The 19,977-nt window shown below is 41.1% G+C and overlaps 1 protein-coding gene across 1 annotated transcript in view; it reads left to right on the plus strand.

Annotated features, from left to right (window-relative positions):
- Nucleotides 1-3,147: 3,147 nt before the first annotated feature.
- The window catches only part of LOC145412836 (WD repeat, SAM and U-box domain-containing protein 1-like), a 49,346-nt gene continuing 32,516 nt past the window's right edge, over nucleotides 3,148-19,977 (plus strand). The window contains 3 exon segments of the mRNA XM_080282627.1: nucleotides 3,148-3,215; nucleotides 11,519-11,587; nucleotides 18,430-18,576. Coding sequence (XP_080138753.1) covers nucleotides 3,193-3,215; nucleotides 11,519-11,587; nucleotides 18,430-18,576 — 239 coding nt within the window. The 5' untranslated portion in view covers nucleotides 3,148-3,192.

Genomic DNA, 19,977 nt, shown 5'->3' on the forward strand with positions numbered 1-19,977 from the left:
CTAATTTACCTAGGCTATAAAAACAGGTAAACACTTTATCTGAGAAGAAGCACCTTACCCAATCAGTTCTTCCTGATGGTCTGTTATATTTTTAAAATTATTTCTGGGGTGGCAAATAAACGTTTCATGCAAAATCTGTTTCCCCGGATGTTTATAGGTAAGTTCTACTGTGTCAACTGGGCAGCTGTAATGGCAAAAAGACTGACCTAAACTAAGTATTTAACAAAATCCAACCCAAACTTATTTAACTGTAAGTGATAATTAATTTAATCTAATCTAACCTAACCTAACCTGGCATCCAGTTGGGAAGTTGGGAAATGAAGTACACCTCTCAGTACGCTGTGGGAGATTTCCTCCATTGTCGTAAACAAAGAATCGTTGGTACGACTTAAGGAACATGATGACTGAAAGAATGGTAAAGTTTTCAGCAGGAAATGGTAATATAGTCCACTCTGATATTATTAAAATACAGAAAACAAACTGAAGGAATATGAATGGAACTGGTAAGGTGCTGCTACTGCCTCAAGGTGTATGTTTACCTAATAATATTCAACAAGTACCAATTAACGTTATGAGGAAGGAATTTCACTGTTGTGCATGTATATCCCGAGATGTCAAAACAGTCCTACCTTAGGGCCTAATCTGTGACCCCTCGATGACCTCACAGCACCTTACTACTATGCAATCAGTAAATATTCACAAAACTCAATTCATTGCAAGTGACTCTTATTGGGTATATACCTGTTCTAGAGACGTGTGTGTATTCCTGATGGTGCAAGTTAAAGACCCTGCACCGGCGCAACTTCCCTGCGTGTTTATCTTGTAGAATAAACTTAGACGGTATTCTGGAATATTAGGGATTTGTCACTCTTCAGTAAATCCTCGAGGCCTGCCAGGAAAGCCTACGTCAGCCGTAGTCTTCACTAAGGAGGTAAAATAAAAATAAAATAATCATATACCTAACAATTACATCCGCCATTTCGGCTTCGTCCTCAGGGTGCCACGTCGGTCGGTGTATCAACAGAAACTTTATAAAAATCGACAAAATCTAAATATTAAACTTGTACATCGATCTTATATGTAACAAAATATATGAAAAGGTAAAAAGTATTATACAAGAGTGTAAGTCACAGAATTATGAATGTGTTAAGCCGTTATTTAAGTACAGGCGCGAATTCAAATCAGTCAATCAGCTCGAACAATAAAACTCGTCCTTGCCTCTCCCATAGATGCTGCAATAAAAAAAATCTTAATTTACCTCCACCATAACCCAGGGAAAGATTCACGAACATTTCCCGTCATAACTATTATTAATATTTAGCAGAAAGGTAAAAAAGTGTAGGATCTTTGGATCTTCTCATGTATCTCATTTTTTTCAAAAATAAATTTTGGTTAAGGGAAAACATTTGATCTGTTTTTACTTTCTGCAAGATGGGCAAGCAAAGGAGTGTAAAATATTCCTGTATCTCCTATTCTTCCTAAAAATAAGTATGGGTTATGAGAGGAAATAAATCGTAACTTTGTTACACTTCTCTGTGCTGGAAGGATGCCTTCAATCAAGCAATCAATCGCTACCATACCAAAGTGAGCACTGGATTCTAATACTGGTAGAACTGCCGTGAAGTGATTGATTTATTGAAATATTTATTATTATTAAGGTATACAGAATACATATAAAACAAAAGAAGGCGGTGGGTCTTGTCCACTGCGCCGAGAGCGCAGGGGTCGCGCAACAGGAAACATACACAGTCACTGGTCAAGAAGAAAAAAAAAAAAAGAGGGTCCTGTCACACCCTCCTTCAACAAATAAGAGATGGAGCAATATACACTCAGTGGATACAGTATATACTATAAAATGTACAGTACAGGTGAGAGAAGAAGCATTTAGAGCAATAGGCTGCAGAAGCACAAGCATAGCAACACTTACCACAGCCTGGGATGATGACATCGCACTGCCTTATCACCGAGTCATAGGGTCGGTGACGAAAAAAAAAAAAAAATGCCTAAACGATCTCTCCCTCCCCCTTCTCTCTCTTTCCCTCAGCTTCACTACTCTTAATTTTTTTTTTAATTATGTATGCCCTTCATTTTTCCAGTCGCTTGGCGCGCCGGCTCTTTGGTTCGGACACTTATTTTAGCTACACGGTGGTGGTTTCTAGTCGCAGCTGGAGCCGGGACTGTAGTATACTTTTCTGTCTGAGCTGGAGTCCCGGGTATTTTACTTACTCTTACATTGGCTTGAGTAATATAGGCTATTTGTTAGCGGCTATGGCTAAGCTGTGTGGAAGCCGTAGTCAACGTCGTAAAAGTATATGTACCAATATTGAGTAACGTAATGAATGTAGCAATTGCCGATAAATGCACCGCATAGCAACTATTTGTATGCCTAACTATACACGCAATAAATACGATGCTTTCTAGAATCTTGGTGCAAATTCAGAATGATCGCGGAGAATACAAATTAACTTATTCACAAAGTAACCACGAGATTTGCTCAGCATAATAAGTTATGGATATCTGTATTTCGCAGTAAGAGGATATTTCATAATACAGTGATGCAATGTGTGGGATGCTGGTGCCACACAAACTGCACCGTAGATTACCGTACCGTAGATGTTGTACCGAAGAGGCACTCTGGTGGTCACGTGTGGTGGATATAAATTATGTTCTTTATAACTGAATTTTTGTCTCTGATCTTTCCAAAATTTATCAAGTGCTTCAAACCTCTCCACACTGCTACCCATTCCAGTAATTCATTTCAATTATTTACCACCCGGTGTGGGAATGAATACATATTTTATATCACAATTAATCTGAGAGTAGTCCTGATTTTTCAATATTGTCTGTTGTGGAAACTAGGTAGAACAGCTTTTTTTTCTCTTCTTTTCTTTTCTTTTCTCTTTTTTTTTTTTTTTTTTTAGACTCGGACAACCGCTTGATTCCAGCCTCAAGTATCGGCTGAGGCAGGTTATACGTGCAGAATTGTCAAATGTATATTTATTTAAAATGATATTTTCTTATGATGCCAGTATACGAATACATTTTTTATGAATAATTTTTTCGTATGAAAATTAAAGAAACTATTAAATTGCTTGCGTACTTTTTAATGTATATATTTTGACATGTAAACATTCCATTTGGTCTAACCACAGTTGTTCATGGTGAAAGAGAGGCAAAGGAAAATACGGCTCCATGACGGAATTTCTTAAATATAAGTAAGGAAATATCATGTTAATGTGACCGTGGGTTGTATATTAGAAAACTGTTATCAGGAATCATCAGTTTATTAATAGAGGGGCATTAATGAGAATGCATGTTTGCAGCCTGATAAACTGTTGATAGTGATATATACCCAGATAAGATATAAGCTTGTATTTTGAGTTATTCAGGTGATTTTAACACGTGATTATTCATTATGCAGATACTGTACTGTAGTACAGGTTATTATCTTTCAGTTTTCAAAGTATTTAGTGTCCAGTGATTTAAATGTTTGGTGTGGTACCCATAAGATCGTCCTTTTTTCAGGAATTAATACTTTCCATTAATTATATGACAGTGATGCAGTACTTCCAGATTTCCTATTGTAATGAAGTGTGAACAGGATCCTTTGTTATTTTTTTATTGTATATAGTGGGCTTTTTGAAAATGGTTATTTTTTAAATGTTCATAAATAGCGGAGAGATAGGAGTAGAATGTATATGGAAGGTGTGCAGATTGGCCTGGGAGGAAAGTAGAGTCCTGGAGGATTGGAAGTCAAGTATAATTATTCCCCTGCACCAAGGAAAAGGGGTAAAAGAAGTACCGTATGCAGTTATCGTAGGTGTACTATAAATACCCATATTCCATCTTGTGCGGTGTTTGTGATAAATGGGTGCACAAGAGATGTAGTGGTATCAGAGGTAGACTCTGAGAAATGCTGATTTTATGTGCACGGCGTGTTGGGGAGAGCAGGTGGAGATTGTCAGGCGTGAAAGGATTGAACTTGCTGGTGAATCTCTTGAGTGTGTGGAAGAGTTTTGTTATTTGGGAGACATGTTGTGTGCTGGAGGTGGGGCTGGAGCTAGGTCTGTGGCTAGGGTGATTCACAGGGTCGGTCAAGATTACTTGATGGTCGTGATCATTAGCTTTTACCCTCCCGGAAGGGAGCTGATAGCCCATATAGTCCGATCTAAGGGCAAGACTGTGACCTTCACACACACACACACACCCGTCCCCATGCTCAAGGGGGACAGTAACCACCCACTTCATCAGTGAAACTTTTTGCAACCTGAGCAAGGTCTGAACTCCCGTCTACCAGATGCCAAGCGAAAATGCTACCACTGAACCAGCGAGCAATGAGAAGTGGTTGAAAGAAGTTCAGGGAGCTCTTGCCTCTCCTGACATTGAGAGGACTCTCCCTACATGCTAAGGGGTCTTTGTATGCAGCATGTGTTAGGAGTGTAATGCTGTATGGTAGTGAGACCTGGGCAGTTAAGGAGGAGGATATTCGCAGGCTCAGATGTACAGAATGACAAAGATTAGGTGGATGTGTAATGCGTCCCTGCATGCAAAGTCTGGGGGGGGGGGGTTTACGATGGAAGAGTTGAGAGGTAGGATAGGACTGGAGTGTATTGGTGTTGTGATGAGGAGAGGTAGATTGAGTTGGTTTGGGCATGTGGAGAGGATGGGGGATGATAATTGGGTGAGAAGTGTTAATATTGGGGATGGGGTTATGAGGGGTGGACCGAGAAAGACATGGGACGAGGTCATCAAGTGTGACCTCAGGGTTAAGAGACTGAACAGGGAGGCTGCAATAAATTGTTCACCACAGAGAGCCGCCATTAGGTGCTTGGGGTTTAATTCACTCGAGACTTATCTTGGAAAGATCATATTACATCTCTTGTAAAATCTGCTTCCAGGAGATTAGGTGCACTAAGCCGACTTGGTACCTTCTTTACCCTTGACAGTTGTGACTTTATACACGGGTTTTATTTGCCCCTGTATAGAGTAAAGCTTTCACGTGTTGGGAGGCTCCCCATATACAGCTCTTCTCAATAGGGTGGAATCAAAGGCTTTTCATCTCATTAACTCTCCTCCTCTTACCGGTTCCCTTCAACCTCCGTCTTTTCACCACAGGGTTGCATCTTTATCTCTTTTCTGTTGCTACTGCAATAGTCACTGCTCCTCGAACTGTCTGCTTGGATTCCTCCACCTTTACGACGGGTGCGTAACACCAAACTCTCATCCCTGTTCTGTCCAACTCTCAAGTGCAAGAGTTAACCGTTACTCCCAGTCCTTCATTTATGCAACAAGTCAACTCTGGAACTATCTCCCTCTGTCTGTATTTCCTACTTCCTATGATCTCCGGTTTTTCAAACGCAGTGTGTCCAGGCATCTCGAACTGAATGGATCTTGAATTCGGCTCTCTTTTGTGTTGTTTTTGTTTTTTCTCGGAAGGAACGGTTTGCTGGCTCCTGGCCTTTGGTTCCTTCTTCCTTGCATTAAAAAAAAAAAGAAATATGACCCTGAGGTGAACTTTACAAAGAAACGAAGGACCAACCTATGCTAATAGCAAGCAACTGACAAAAGAATGGAGTAGGACAAAACTGAGGCAGATGTCTTTTAGTCCAAGAATTGTAGGTGTGTGGAACAGCTCACCCAATGAAGTGATTGAGACAAAAAATATGATATTGTTTGAAAAGCTTCTTGACAGGTTTTGGAAAAATCAAGCCATTAAATACAATTTTGAGGAAAAAATAACAACCATCACGGGCCACCATAGTTGTTTCAACTCGTGAGATGATGAAGATCTGGACGTAGAAGACTAACAAGACCTTCGTCCTGTATCGCTGTAAGGTTCTGTAAGGTGAGGAGAGGCTTGGTTGGCAGTTTTGATGTTGTTCCATGGTCAGCTGACAGCATACTTGTCCTTACATCCTTGGGATGAGCTGTTCAGTGGGGTCCGCAGCATCCCCATTGGTGGCCTCCAGTACCATGCTACCATGTCTGTTCGAAACTCACCAAATAAATCACCAACAGGAGAGAAGGGGGATGTGATGGGGACTATAAATGCTGGCATTGCCTGTTGGCAAAAAAGGGATCCTGTGTTTGGCTCAGTGGTAACGTGTGGGAGTGCAGGGACCTGAGTTCAAATCCTGACTAGGACATTGTGATTAATTTTTTCATTTCATTTATTACATAGGGGCATTTGTCATCTTAGTGTAATAGGAAAAGTTTTTGGTAGGATACTTATTGACAGAGTTAGGGAAATAGCAGAGGAAATAGTTGGAGAAGAACAGGGCAGTTTTAGGAAGGGAAGAGGTTGTGTAGATCAGATATTCATCCTTTGGTCCCGTTTCTAGAAACGGGAAAAAAGTTGTATGCTGCCTTCATTTATTTGGATGGAAACATATGACAGAGTGGATAGACAAGGAATGTGGAAAATATTAAGAATATGTGGAGTAAACAGGAAATTGTTGAATGCTGTGAAGAATATGTATGATGGTGCTAAGGCTGCAGTGTGTGTGGGTAGTGAACTGAGTGAATTTTTCTCTCTGAATGTAGAATTGAAATAGGGATGTGTCATGTCTCGTGGTTGTTCAATCTGTACTGGTATATGGATGGAGTTATAAATGAGAGACAACGTATGGCAGTGGATGTTGGAGCAGCCCTAATGAAAGAGGCCAGTGTATGGAAACTTCCTCTACTGTTGTTTGCAGATGATATGTACTGTACTTTAATGTGAAGTGAAGACAAAGGTGGCCTGCAGTGCTTGGTGAAGGAATTTGGGAGAGTGTGTAATGGAATCTGAAGGTCAGTGTTGGGAAGAGTAAATTTATGGTCTTCGAGAGAAATGAAGTCACTGAATGTTCAGTGAGGTTGGATGATGAGGAAATGGAAAATGTGAGTGCATTTAAGTACTTGGGTAGTGTGATGAGTAAAGATGGAAGTTTAGAGGATGAAGTGCTTGAATGGGTGCAACAGGGAAGAAAGGTTGCTGATTCTTTGAAAGCAGTGATAAGAAATAGGGAAGTGAGCATGCATAACTAGTATAGTGATACCTGCTTTAACATGTGGAAGTGAAGCTTGGACCTTGTTGGAAGGACTCAAATCAAGAGAGAGAGCTGTGAAAATGAGATAGATAGATAGTACATGTAAATAGAAAGTTCCATTATTGTATTTCATACTTCATATACCGGTAGCATAGATTTTACAGAATACAGTACAGTACTTTCCTGAGGTAAATATATACGTGGTGCAGGCTAAACTGCCCAGTGTTTGCTCCACTGAGTAAAGTAAAATACAGTACCGTATATGTTTACCCCCCTTTTTTTTTTTTTCTCACCAATCAGCTGTCAGATATCTCAGATGGGGAAATCTATCTATCTATCTCTATCTATTGCCAGACGCCTCAATCCTGTTTGGGGTGGCCACAAACAAATCGCCTCCAAGTCGCCCTGTCCCCCGCCATTTCACTGCCCTGCTCCCAACTCACACCCCCCTCTCTCATATACCTCTCCACCCCATCCCTCCATCTCATCCTCGGCCTCCCCCTCCCTCTTCCCCCCTCCACCTCACATACACTGTCTTCGTCAGTCTTTCACCCTCCATCCTCTCCACATGGCCAAACCACCTCAGTGTATTCCTCATAACGCTTCCTATCACATCCACATCCACACCACAACGCTCCTTTATATCCTCATTCGTCAGCCTGTCTCTCCACGTGACTCCACAGGCTCCTCTTAAATAACTCATTTCCACTGCCCTCACTCTTGACTTGTGTCCTTCCAACAATGTCCAAGCTTCACTTCCATACGTTAGAGTTGGTATCACAATACTGTCATGTAGTAACTTTTTCACTTCCATGCTCACTTCCCTGTTTCTTATCACTGCTTTCAAGGAACCAGCAACCTTTCTTCCCTGCTGTACCCTTTCAAGCACTTCACCCTCCAAACCTCCATCCTTACTCATCACACTACCCAAATACTTAAACGTACTCACATTTTCCAATTCCTCACCATCCAACCTCGCTGTACATTCACTAACTTCACCTCTATCAAAGACCATCACTTTACTCTTCCCTACATTCACCTTTAGGTTCCATTTCTTACACACTCTCTCAAATTCATCCACCAAGCCTTGCAACCCCCCTTCGTCTTCACTCAACAACACAGTATCATCTGCAAACAACAGTACAGGGAGTTTCCAAACACTATCCTCTCTCACCAGGGCCACTCCAACATCCACTACCCTACCTTGTACCTCTTTTATTACCCCATCCATGTACAGATTGAACAACCATGGAGACATGACATCCCTGTTTCAGACCAACTTTCAAAGGGAAAAATTCACTTAGTTCACCATCCACACGCACTGCAGCCTTCGCACCATCGTACATACTCCTCACAGCATTCAACAACTTCCCATCTACTCATATTGCAAGTTTAGAGAGGAATTGTACATTGGAATAAGAAAAACAAACAGCAACTGCTTTAGGTCATTTTTCATGCTAGGCAGCTTCTACAAAGACAGGGTAAAGAAAGCCACTCAAAAACATGGCCTTGAAAGAGAGAGAGAGAGAGAGAGAGAGAGAGAGGAATGAAGGAATAATCAAGAAATAATACCAAGCCATAAATTGACTATGTTTCACTAAGGCTGGGATTAAAGTGGTTTTGGTGATGAAATGGTTTAGCATTAACGCACAGGAAGGAAGGGTCCATGACAGTGGGAGGTCCTTAAACTATCCATGTCATAAACCCAAAAATCTAACCTGATAGGAGTAGAGGGAAAATAAAGGCTGGAAGAAACAAGGAAATATCAAGAAAAGAGGTAGGACTGAAGAGAAGAGCACAATAAGGAGAGCAAGATTGGAGACAAAAAGGCCCTTTTCCGTCACCTCATACAACAAGCATGGACACTGAGAAAGTATTCCTCCCCTCCCCAGGAGAGAGAGAGAGAGAGAGTTACTTGTGGTATATGGAGGCACCCACAGACCACTCATTCATTGTAGTGTAACCTTCAGGTGATTCTACATTGAATGACAAGCCAAATTGTTTATTGTAACCCAGAAAACTATTTAATATATTGGATGGTAACCACATAACCAAGTGAATGCCAGTGATCTGATGGTTTGTCACTCCAACCAGATGTAACCTGTAAGGGGCAACATTAGGGTTTGCCTCAGAGGAATGGATGGGGTTTCTTGCTCACATAATATCACTCATGGGAAGGCACTCGCACCTTAAATGTTAGGATTGAGTTACCTAACCCCTGGACTTTATGCTTATGATGAGGAAAAAGGATTGCATGATGGATACACAAATAGACAAGTAGATAGGTAGCTACCTTTGCTTTTATTGAAAATTTGATAATAGTACTGGAACTCATCTAAGCTGCTACAATATTGCACTTTTATATGGTAAGCCTCACATTAATACAGGTATGTATATAATCCTGTAGTATATGATATAGTAGGATCTCTAATGGAGTACAGTACATACCTGTACTTTTCATCATTCATACAGTTCACTGTATTGAAGTATGCATATATTAGCTATGGCATTGGAGTTTAAATTGGATGTTATGAAGTACAGTGCTAGCTATTGTTTCAGACATGGCAGGTGGCGCTACAGGGTAATCAATATATAGATGTGCTGATGGAGCTGCCTGACCTTGAATAATTTATGGACACACACACACAACACTGACACACCTAGTATGTTAGCGTGACAGATAGTTATGCAAGAGTGTTTTTCCCTCATGTAGGTACTTTGTTCAGTGCAGTACAATATTTGATTATTTCATATAGAAGTAAAAATTTTCATGTATTTTATTGTATTTTGAAAGGCTTTGTACTGACATTGTTGCATGTGTCGGCCCTTTCCGCCTGGTGGTGGATCTCTATGCTATACAGTTTCTGGTAGCATATCTCTTCAGTCCCTGAACCCTTAGGTCTTGTTGTAGGACCTTATCCAAAGTCTTCTTAGGTCTGCCTCTTAGGCTATCTTTATATTCTCCTCATTAACATTTGTTAAATCTTTTAACCCAGCTTCTATCCTCCATTGGGTGTGTCTTCAATAGCTAATACTTAAAGCACGTTGTTATACATTATGTCTTCGTGTATACTGAAGTGTGTTGAAATTGTTATAATTCAACATACTGTACCATATTGCAGTACTTTGTGTCTGAGATAGATAATATTCCTGATCCCTAGTACACTTTCTTCTTATCAGTTTTACTCTTGTAGTAATCTTCCATTTGAGGATCTTTGCCATTTTTTTTTTTTTTTTCTATATCCAATGTCATTTAATTATTTCTTACTGATAGTTCTTTTCTTGTTTGTGCATGTACATCCAGTCTTTAGACTCTGACAGAATAATGAGTAAAGTCGAATCTGTGTTTTATCCCGCAATCTTGTGTATGACTAATAAGAAACAGGCTATTCCATTTATTCAGTCTTCATATATAATTATGAGTGAGATGCAGTACACTTCCTATACTGTTAAGCAGTGCCATCATTCATATTTGTATCACTTTGGCATGACAGCCATAACATTCTTATGCATATTGAATAATGTTCTGGTAATGTACACTCACATCTTAAGTTGTCTTCAGTATGTTGCTTGCTGTTTAAGCAGACATGCCTCTAAGGTCCTCATGTTGGATTTCCATTGCATTGTGGGATGAGTGAGATGCAGTACACTTCCTATACTGTTAAGTAGTGCCATCATTCATATTTGTATCACTTTGGCATGACAGCCATAACATTCTTATGCATATTGAATAATGTTCTGGTAATGTACACTCACATCTTAAGTTGTCTTCAGTATGTTGCTTGCTGTTTAAGCAGACATGCCTCTAAGGTCCTCATGTTGGATTTCCATTGCATTGTGGGAAAGACCAGTGTACACTTTATTGAAAATAGAGTGTACTCTATGCAGTTATTACATACGCTGTTGTGATTCCAGTCACTAATGGTAGCAACAGAATATAATTCTCTCAGAGTTTACTTTTGTACCCAAGGTATTTATTAATAATATTTCAGTTACAGTGTGTATGAAATATTGATAAGCCAATCTCTTTTAAACCCTTTGAAGGCATAGGAGGGACTGAAGGATGACGTTAGGTAATTGACTTTTTAGATTTATATAGCCTAAACCTTGGCTTTGGGCTGAAACCAGTTCCATAAATTATTTACTTCCCTCCTTCATGACAAGTGACAGAAATAATTGCGGAAGAAGCATTGATTTTGTGAGTGGGCTGCTGTGTCAGCGGAGTGTATAGTGGTGTGCTGTTGTTGTGTGTGTGCATGGGGCCTTGTGTGTCTTAAAGGTAGAAATTTTGTGAGTTTGGCATTAGGTAAAAGCTAGATAGATAGATTTTACCTCTTCAAATGCACTGTTAGTTGTCACTATGGTTTGGCCGGTATTATAAATGGTAGCCTTTTGTATATTTCATTTTTCTTTTTCAAGCATCCTGTATACCTGTACATAGGCTTCATTAGAATAAGAAATAATTTTGTAACACTTTTCTTTTTCAGAAATTGGTATCGAATGGAAGGAGTGGAGAGTGAGGACCATTTTAGAGACTTGGAATTACTTAGGGAGAGGTATGGTTTATTGTAATAATTTGTTTTTGTTGTGGTGACCATCATCCACTCACTTGAGGTATTGCTGTCTACTTTCTTCACTTTTATCATTCTTTTTCTGTGTCTGCCCTCCTTTCTTCCTATTTCTCCGACCTTTCTTGTCAGTTTTTGTAACTCCTCTTACCTTTTCAGGTGGAGTTACATTGAGTGACAAGTCTGATGGTTTCCTGTAAGCCAGGAAACCATTTACAGCACTGGGTGGTAACCATACGAGTATAACCAGTCCATACTTGTCTCCTACGTGTTATCAAGTGGGTTGGCATGGAGTTAGTGCCCCTCCTTATAAAACAAGTAACCCAAAGATAAATGGCTACCCCTTACAGGATTATGGCATCTGGCAATAGATAGATGGATAGATGTTTCTGTAAAGTTATAATGATAAAAAAATAGAGGTGTCTAGAAAAGTTGTCATAACATTTAGGATTTGAAGTACCACTGGAAGAGTTCACCATATTAAGGAAGAGAAATATAGGTACTGTTTATATTTCTCTTTCAACAAGAGCACTTTAGTGAGAATGGGAAATTGTTGGAAAGCCAGAAAATGTGGGTTATTTGGATGTGGAAACTGTATTGTGTATCAGCAAGAGAATGAGCAAGTACTATATGTGCATGAATGTGGATACTTTAACTTGAGGATAATTTGTAGTAAATGTACTAAATACGTACTACATACAGTTATTTGTTTACGTGTCAGCAAATAAGGAGGCAGGAAAAGTGGTAGTTGAAAATAAGAAATTCTTGGATGAGATGAAGTAGTGTATCAAGGAAAGACAGGAAAATATGGTAGGCGTACTCATAACACTGAACGTATACAACACACTAGGCTGTCTGTCGATTTCTGTTACCACAATGTAGGTTAATCTATCACAGCACAGGTCGTGGTGCTAAGCATGGCCAGGTATTGCATTTCGAGCCAGTGCATGGACATACAATATATCCCACAGTGTGGGCCATGTGACTGCTCAGAACCTAGCTGATGTGGGAGGTGATGGTTATGGGTGATATATGGAGTGATTGTGTGGTCTGGGTAATGGTGTGGGTTGTGATCTGGGTTGTGGTCTGGGTGAAAGTGTGGTCTTTGTAATGGTGTGGGTTGTGGTCTGGGTGGTTCTGTGGTCGACCTCCACACATCAGGCTGTTTGCAGTACAAATTATTTTTAATTGTGTCTATCATTGTTCAGTACATTTAAGGCCACTTTGAGATAGTTAGGGCAGACTTTTGGGATCATTAGAGGTGACTGGGAAGGTTGTTGACCGAAAACCATTTTTCAGGCTCTGTCTCTTCCTTAACACAATTTTCCATAACCTCAATCTTGTTGTCAACCAGTTAGCTGTATTATAGCTAAGCATACTGTTTGTGAATTTCTCTTCATCTGCTGCACTGCACCACAGTATATACCCTGTGCTCTTTCCTTCATACTAAAACATTAATATACTTCAATTTTGTTTAGAGTACTCCATCTTTATTTCTTACCCCAGCTGCTGCTCATAGGAATTTCATCTCATCTGCTTGGGTCATTGAGATGTTGCCCTCTTTCAGTGTCCCCTTTTTGCACTCATATGTAGTTAATAATTGGTAAAAGACTGTTCCTTAGTGCATTCATAACCTTGCAGCCAACCAGTCCCCCTAGAAGAATATACCTTCTTCACTGTGCAAACAACCAATCCTCCATTCTGAATACCACAGTACTGAATAGTAAATCCATATCATAGCCACATTTATATTTTCATTATTTTTTGAGAGGAATGAAGTCACAGAGTGTGCAGTGAGGTTGGATGGTGAGGATATGGAGAATGTGAGTGCATTCAAGTACTGTACTTGGGTAGTGTGATGAGTAAGGATGGAACTTTGGGAGATGAAGTATGTGAAAGGGTACAGCAGGGAAGGAAGGTTGTTGGCACACTGAAAGCAGTGATGAGAAATAGGGAGGTGAGTATGGAAGTTAAGAAGTCACTGCATGATGGTATTGTGATCCCTACCCTGACGTATGGAAGCGAGGCGTGGACCTTGCAAGAGGGGAACAAGTCAAGAGTGAGAGCAGTGGAAATGAGTTACTTGAGAGGAGCATGTGGAGTGACAGGGAGGGACAGGTTGACGAATGAAGAAGTGAAGGAACGTTGTGGGGTAGATGTGGATGTGGTTGAAAAGATTAGGAGAAATACACTGAGGTGGTTTGGACATGTGGAGAGGATGGAGAATGAAAGACTGACTAAGAGGGTGTATGTAGGTGAGGTGGAGGGAGGGAGAGGGAGGGGTAGACCGAGGATGAGGTGGAGGGATGGAGTTGAGAGGTATATGAGGGAGGGGGGGTGAGTTGGGGGGAGGGGAGTCAAATGGTGGGTGACAGAGTGACTTGGAGGCGTTTTGTCTGCGGCCACCCTTTGCGGGATTAGGGCGTCGGGCTATAGATAGATAGATAGATTTTTTTCCCCTCTCCGCCCATTGCTTGCTGTGGGTGAGTAAGGCATGTTATGTCTTTTGGGTGGTGTTGATGAAAATGATGATGATGATGATGATGATGATGATGATGATGATGATGATGAGGAGGAGGAGGAGGAGGAGGAGGAATCTAACAGAAAGTATTGTCAGAGAAAATGGTTTGAGGAATAATTATGGTATTGTTATTGAAATCCTTTTAGGGCTACCTATGATTTTTGCATTCTGTTTGAGCCCCTAGTTTTCATAATCTGCTGTGGAGTGGATGGCAGAGGTTTGCTGTGCTTTTTGCAGTTAATTCCACAGTAATATACAGAATAATACCTTTTAATTTTCCATTACTGCATATAAATCCAGTTTACAGTACCAGTTGTATGGGGAAGGTTGTGATGTTGAACACATCCCAAACTTTTAATCATGGCTTCATGCATTCAGTCTCTCCTTTTGAAAGATGTGTTTTCTCTCTCTTGTACCACTCAATCCATACTTCACTATTGAAGATGCACATTGCAGCAGATAAGTTAAACTGTTTACTTCTGTCAACACCCACCAGCCTACAATACCCGGCATCTTGCACAAAACCATCATGACTTTCACACCACATGACAGACATCACATGCAATTGCAGCACCTGCCATAGTGCATTCAAAGTGGTCATGGGCATGGAAGACAAGAGAAGGACACAAACAAACTAATATACAAATAGTACATCAAGTCTGTCTTAGACTATGCCAGTCCAGCATGGGCAACATCGATCTCACATGCACAACTCAGACTACAGATCACACGGAACAAATCGTCATGTATAATCACAGGCTGCACACTGACCACACCCACTGAACATTTATATATGGAAACCAAAGTATTGGATGTCCACAAACACCCGGACATACAGGGACCACAGTATATAGCAACTGCCAGACTAAACCCACAACACCCATTACGCTACATTCACTACCACCCACCAGTGCTAAGGTGCATCAAAAACACTGAAGAACATTACCACAGTGAGATAACACCACTCCAACACCTTAATCTACTCACACAAACATAACCAAACACATATACACTACATTCACAAACTTGGCCCATAGTAGTTTTGGGCCAAACGCAGTCCTTGGCTTCCCTCTACCACCCGTACATGAATCAGAGGCCCAGTTAAACAGAGCAGACTGTACAGTACACTCGAGCAGACTATGCTGTGGCCATCACCCAACACAACACTCAGAACCTAGATGCTGTAGTGACACATATATTTACAGACTGCTTAGCATTGGCAACAGACATGCAGACACACAACATATCTGGGTTGGAGGATATCTGGTTAGATCCAGTAAGGGTGATTGGTTTACTCTCTTGCTCTGGGATTTACTCTCTTGCTCTGGTGTTCTGCTCCAGTGACACAACAAGCAGCCCAACAACAACTTTGTCCAACATATCACTCTCATTCTGATTCCACAACGAAAAATTTCACTTAAGTTACCTGATACCCTTGTATGTCATGAAATCAAGCATATCATACTGTCATCTTTCAAACTCTAATGATGAGTAAAATTCCTGCATGTTGTCTGAAAGTGAAATTATTCTTATATGCTATTTGCATCTACTGAATGTTACCTTGATAAGAACTGCCAGTATCAAAGAATTTCAAAAAATATCATCTCTGCAACTTACAGCAGTGTAGGTACTTTATCTGCTTTTTACATTTGTGCTTGATTAATCAGACCTACCATATTATATTGTATTCCAAGTACAGTACTTTATATATTATTTGGAAAAGGTCTTTGACAGAGATCCTAGAGAGGTGGTGAAGTGGGCAATGAGAAAGCCTGGGATCAAGGAGTGGCTGGTTAGGGTGGTTATGGCCATGTATGTGGGTGCTCAATCCCAGGTAAGGGTGAGTGGAGTTTTGAGTGATGAGTTTTCTGTGAATGTTGGTGTGCATCAGGGGTCAGTCTTGAGCCCTTTGTTGTTTATTATGGTACTTTAAGCCCTCTCACGTGACTTCAGAAATGGACTCCTATGGGAGATGAATGCTGATCATTTGATGTTGATTGCAGAGAATGAAAAGGAGGCAGAGGAAAGATTTAGGAAAAGGAGAGATGGCTTGGGGCACAAGGGCTTAAGAGTAAATGCAGATAAAACAAATGTAATCGTATCTAGAGCTCGGGGCAGTACTGTCAAAGAAATGGGGGAGTGGCCATGTGCGATTTACTACAAGGGCATGGGAAGTAATTCCATTTTGTGCAGTGTTTGTGATAAGTGGGTGCATAAGAGATGTAGTGGTATTAGAGGTAGACTTTGAGACAACGATCATTTCATGTGTGCGGTGTGTTGGGAAAAGCATGTGGAGAGTGCCAGGCATGAGTCTCTTGAGTATGTGGAAGAGTTTTTTTATTTGGGAGACATGTTATGTGATGGAGCTGGGGCTGGAGCTAGCTCTGTGGCTATAGTGAGGAAAGGTTGCAAGAAGTTCGGAGAGCTGTTGCCTCTCCTGACATTGAGAGGGATTTCCCTCCATGCTGTGGAATCTTTGTATGCAGCATGTGTCAGGAGTGTAATGTTATATGGTAGTGAGACCTGGGCAGTAAAGGGAGGGGATACTCGCAGGCTCAGTTGTACAGAAATGGCAGTGATTAGGTAGATGTGCAGTGTGTCCCAGTGCGAGGCCTGGGGGGACTAGGTTTACGATGGAATAGTTGAGATGTAGGATGGGACTGGAGTATACAGTATTGGTGCTCTGATGAGGAGGGGTAGATTGAGATGGTTTGGGCATGTGGAGAGGATGGGAGATGATAATTGGGTGCAGAAAGTGAGAAGTGTTAGTATTGGGGGTAGGGTAGCAGGTAGACGGAAAAAAACCTGGGACGAGGCCATTGATTGTGATCACATTGATAAGGGACTTAACCCCTAGAACGCAGATCATCGCGTTTGCGACGCTCGGCCACAAGGACAGGACGGCGGGTCGTCGCGTTTGCGATTTTAGTACATTTTGAATAACCGCGGACAAGCAGGCTCCAGCTGGTATTGTCTATCAGTACCACCACCCTCTAGCTACAACTAGCATACTTTACCTTTGTACTACTGACCTCAGTTGTTGCCAAATATCGCGTTTTCCCCCTGTCCCCCCCCCCACCACGGCCCGGCCAGCCTGGCTGTGATACATGGCAGCGCTCTGAGCGCTCAGAACTGTAAATCTGCGATCTCCTCTCACAAGCAGTTTATGCTACTAGGAAACGCTTGTTTCCCCAGTTGTAACACTAGCTTTTTTCTCATGGTTTGCCTCTGTTTAGCGTCAGTTTACTGCAGGCTTTCAAAGTGAGATTATGGCGAGTTCTAGCTCTTCCCAGTCAGTGCAAGCGGCCGACAGGAACGAGAATAAAGTGGCGGACGTAAGGCAGAATAAAAAGCGCGCCGTGGTGATCTTTTGGGAAGTAATATGATTGAAAATAATGTAGTATACATGTTTTTAGCTGTGAAAATGGAAATGTTTGTTGAGTGACGGGAAGACCGCCGCCACAGTGCATGTCGGCCGTACGCTCCGTTGATTTTAGCCTTATTTTCAGTGCTTATTGTACAAATACGGATTCCTAACTACCTTTATGTTGTAGTATAAAGTTTACTGTGACAGAATGAGGCTGTGGTAGAGGGGAAACCGGGTTGCTGGAGGTGTGAAAGTGAAGATTTGGTTACCCAACTTTGCAAGTCTCCACAAGTCCTTGGGTAGTCCACGAAGGCTCAACACTTGTCTCTGGAGAAAGCTGAATGTAAGTACTATCTGCCATACCAAGTATAATGTTCTAGGGTTAATCTCTGATTTTTGGCGAATATTTTCCTACAGGTACTCAGACCACGATACAACCCTGCCACTCGGGGGGGGAACGACTGTACACAGCCGCGTTTTAGGGGTTAATAGGGAAGCTGCCAGGGATCGAGCAGCATGGAGAATTGCCATTAGGTGACCAAGGCCGATGCATGCAAGCATGTTGGAGCCTTCTAAAATGAAGCGAAATGAACTAAACGAAATGAGTACTTATGTTTCATATATCCTCCTGAGTGTTTATCCGTGGCTGATTGATGTACAGTTTTGCCAGTTGTCATCTAAACTTTCATATCTTAACCCTTTCAGTCCAGTGACATATTCTTACTTTGTATTTTTACCATTTGCAGACAGTGTACTGCAAGAGAATAATTTTCAACTGGAGTGTTTAGATATAACCTTCATTAACTCCTTGAAAGGGGGAGGGGGGCACTCCCAAAGCTGAATAAAATATTTGGTTACAGCGAAAGTAAACTGCAAAAAGATTTTCCCATATTAAAGGGGTTCTTACAGAGATAGAACCTGAGGTCACATTGTTCTCATCAGATACAGTGCTATGGGCCGCAGTCGTGGGAGGAGTGGAGAGGAAAGTGGGGTGTTGAGGGCCACTCCAGCTGCCACCATCAAGACTCATACCAATGATGTCACTAGCGTTGACTTCTCAGGACGCTCCCTCTTGGCTACTGGCTCATCGTAAGTTGTCCATTGTTATCTTGGGAAATATATATTTTAGTTTTTTATGTTCACCCACTGTATCATTGTCTATCTATCTATCTATTGCCAGACACCTTAATCCATAAGGGATAGCCACAAACAAATCATCTCCATGTCACCCTGTCCCCTGCCATTTCACTGCCCTGCTCCCAGCTCACACACCCCTCTCTCATATACCTCTCCACTGTGTTATTGTTCTGGCTTCATTTACCAGTCACTCTTATGTTCTGTGTCATTGTTACCTCTGTAAGTTCTTCAGTGTATGTACAGTAAGTTCATATGCATTTTTTTTTTTTTTTCTTATGTCTTGTTATTGTACTATGCTGTGGTTAGGTACTGGTGATAGTAATGGTTATTTTTTTTCTCTCTTAAGTAATGGTTGTCATTATTTCTCTTAGAAAATTTTTTGCCCCTGTGTTCAACATAAACAGTGCTTTCAGTGAAAGAAACTGTGAATTGTATTGACAAATTATTTATTTTGTGACTGAGTACTCAAATATGAATACTTTGAACATGAATATCAGCGCTATAACTAACAATTCCTTTCCTTGGGGGAAGCAGCCTAGGTATATAGATAGATAGATAGATTATTTAGCTAACAATTACAGGTATTTAGGTAATCATTATTACAAGGGCATGTGGTGTGAATGGCTGCACTGTTGTTGTCACCACGTAAGATTGAGCATGCGTCCTTTGCCCTGGGCCTCAGCTGACCACCAGACACACTGGGTAGTACCTGAGAGTGTTGAATGCTTGAAGAGTCTCAGTTTTACAAAAGTTTAGGGGATGATTTGTGCAGCTTATCTGTGATGGTGGAGATTTATTTACTTTTCTTATCAGCATGTGACTATTTTGAGATTCTTCATTCAGCCACACAATGTTTGGGTGGCAGTGATAAGAACAGCTGCAGGTAGGTATCCAAGGTACATAAATGACAACCAGACGTGAGAAAAGGCTTTGGGGAAAAAAAATATTGAATTATGGACTGTAGCTGGTGGGATGAGGGTGTAGAAGTTGCAGTTAAGGAGGAAATAAGGGTTTTCTGGGAATGGAAAAGGAATATGTGGCTGCCAAGCTTAGGTCTAGAAAAGATGTATACAGGGTAAAATCTGAATCTCAGACTTTTACTGGATATCCTAAATTGCGCAGAAAGGAATAATATGGTATCTAAGGTGGCATATCAGATTCTGAGGGAAAACAGGGATATCATGGGTAAACAGTGTGTGAAGAATGATGAAGGAGTGGTGGAAAGGTAAAGGTGGATTGTGAGGATAGTAAAGACATCTGGAGAGATTATTAAAGTCGGTGTCTTGATGAGGAGTTTGACTGGAACAGGGAAGGTTTTTAGTCAGCAGATCCAGTGTTTGGCCCTTGGCCTTT

The sequence above is a fragment of the Coenobita brevimanus genome, chromosome 94 (assembly GCF_032717465.1).
Source record: "Coenobita brevimanus isolate Jiangsu-jjx chromosome 94, ASM3271746v2, whole genome shotgun sequence".
Taxonomy (NCBI): domain Eukaryota; kingdom Metazoa; phylum Arthropoda; class Malacostraca; order Decapoda; family Coenobitidae; genus Coenobita; species Coenobita brevimanus.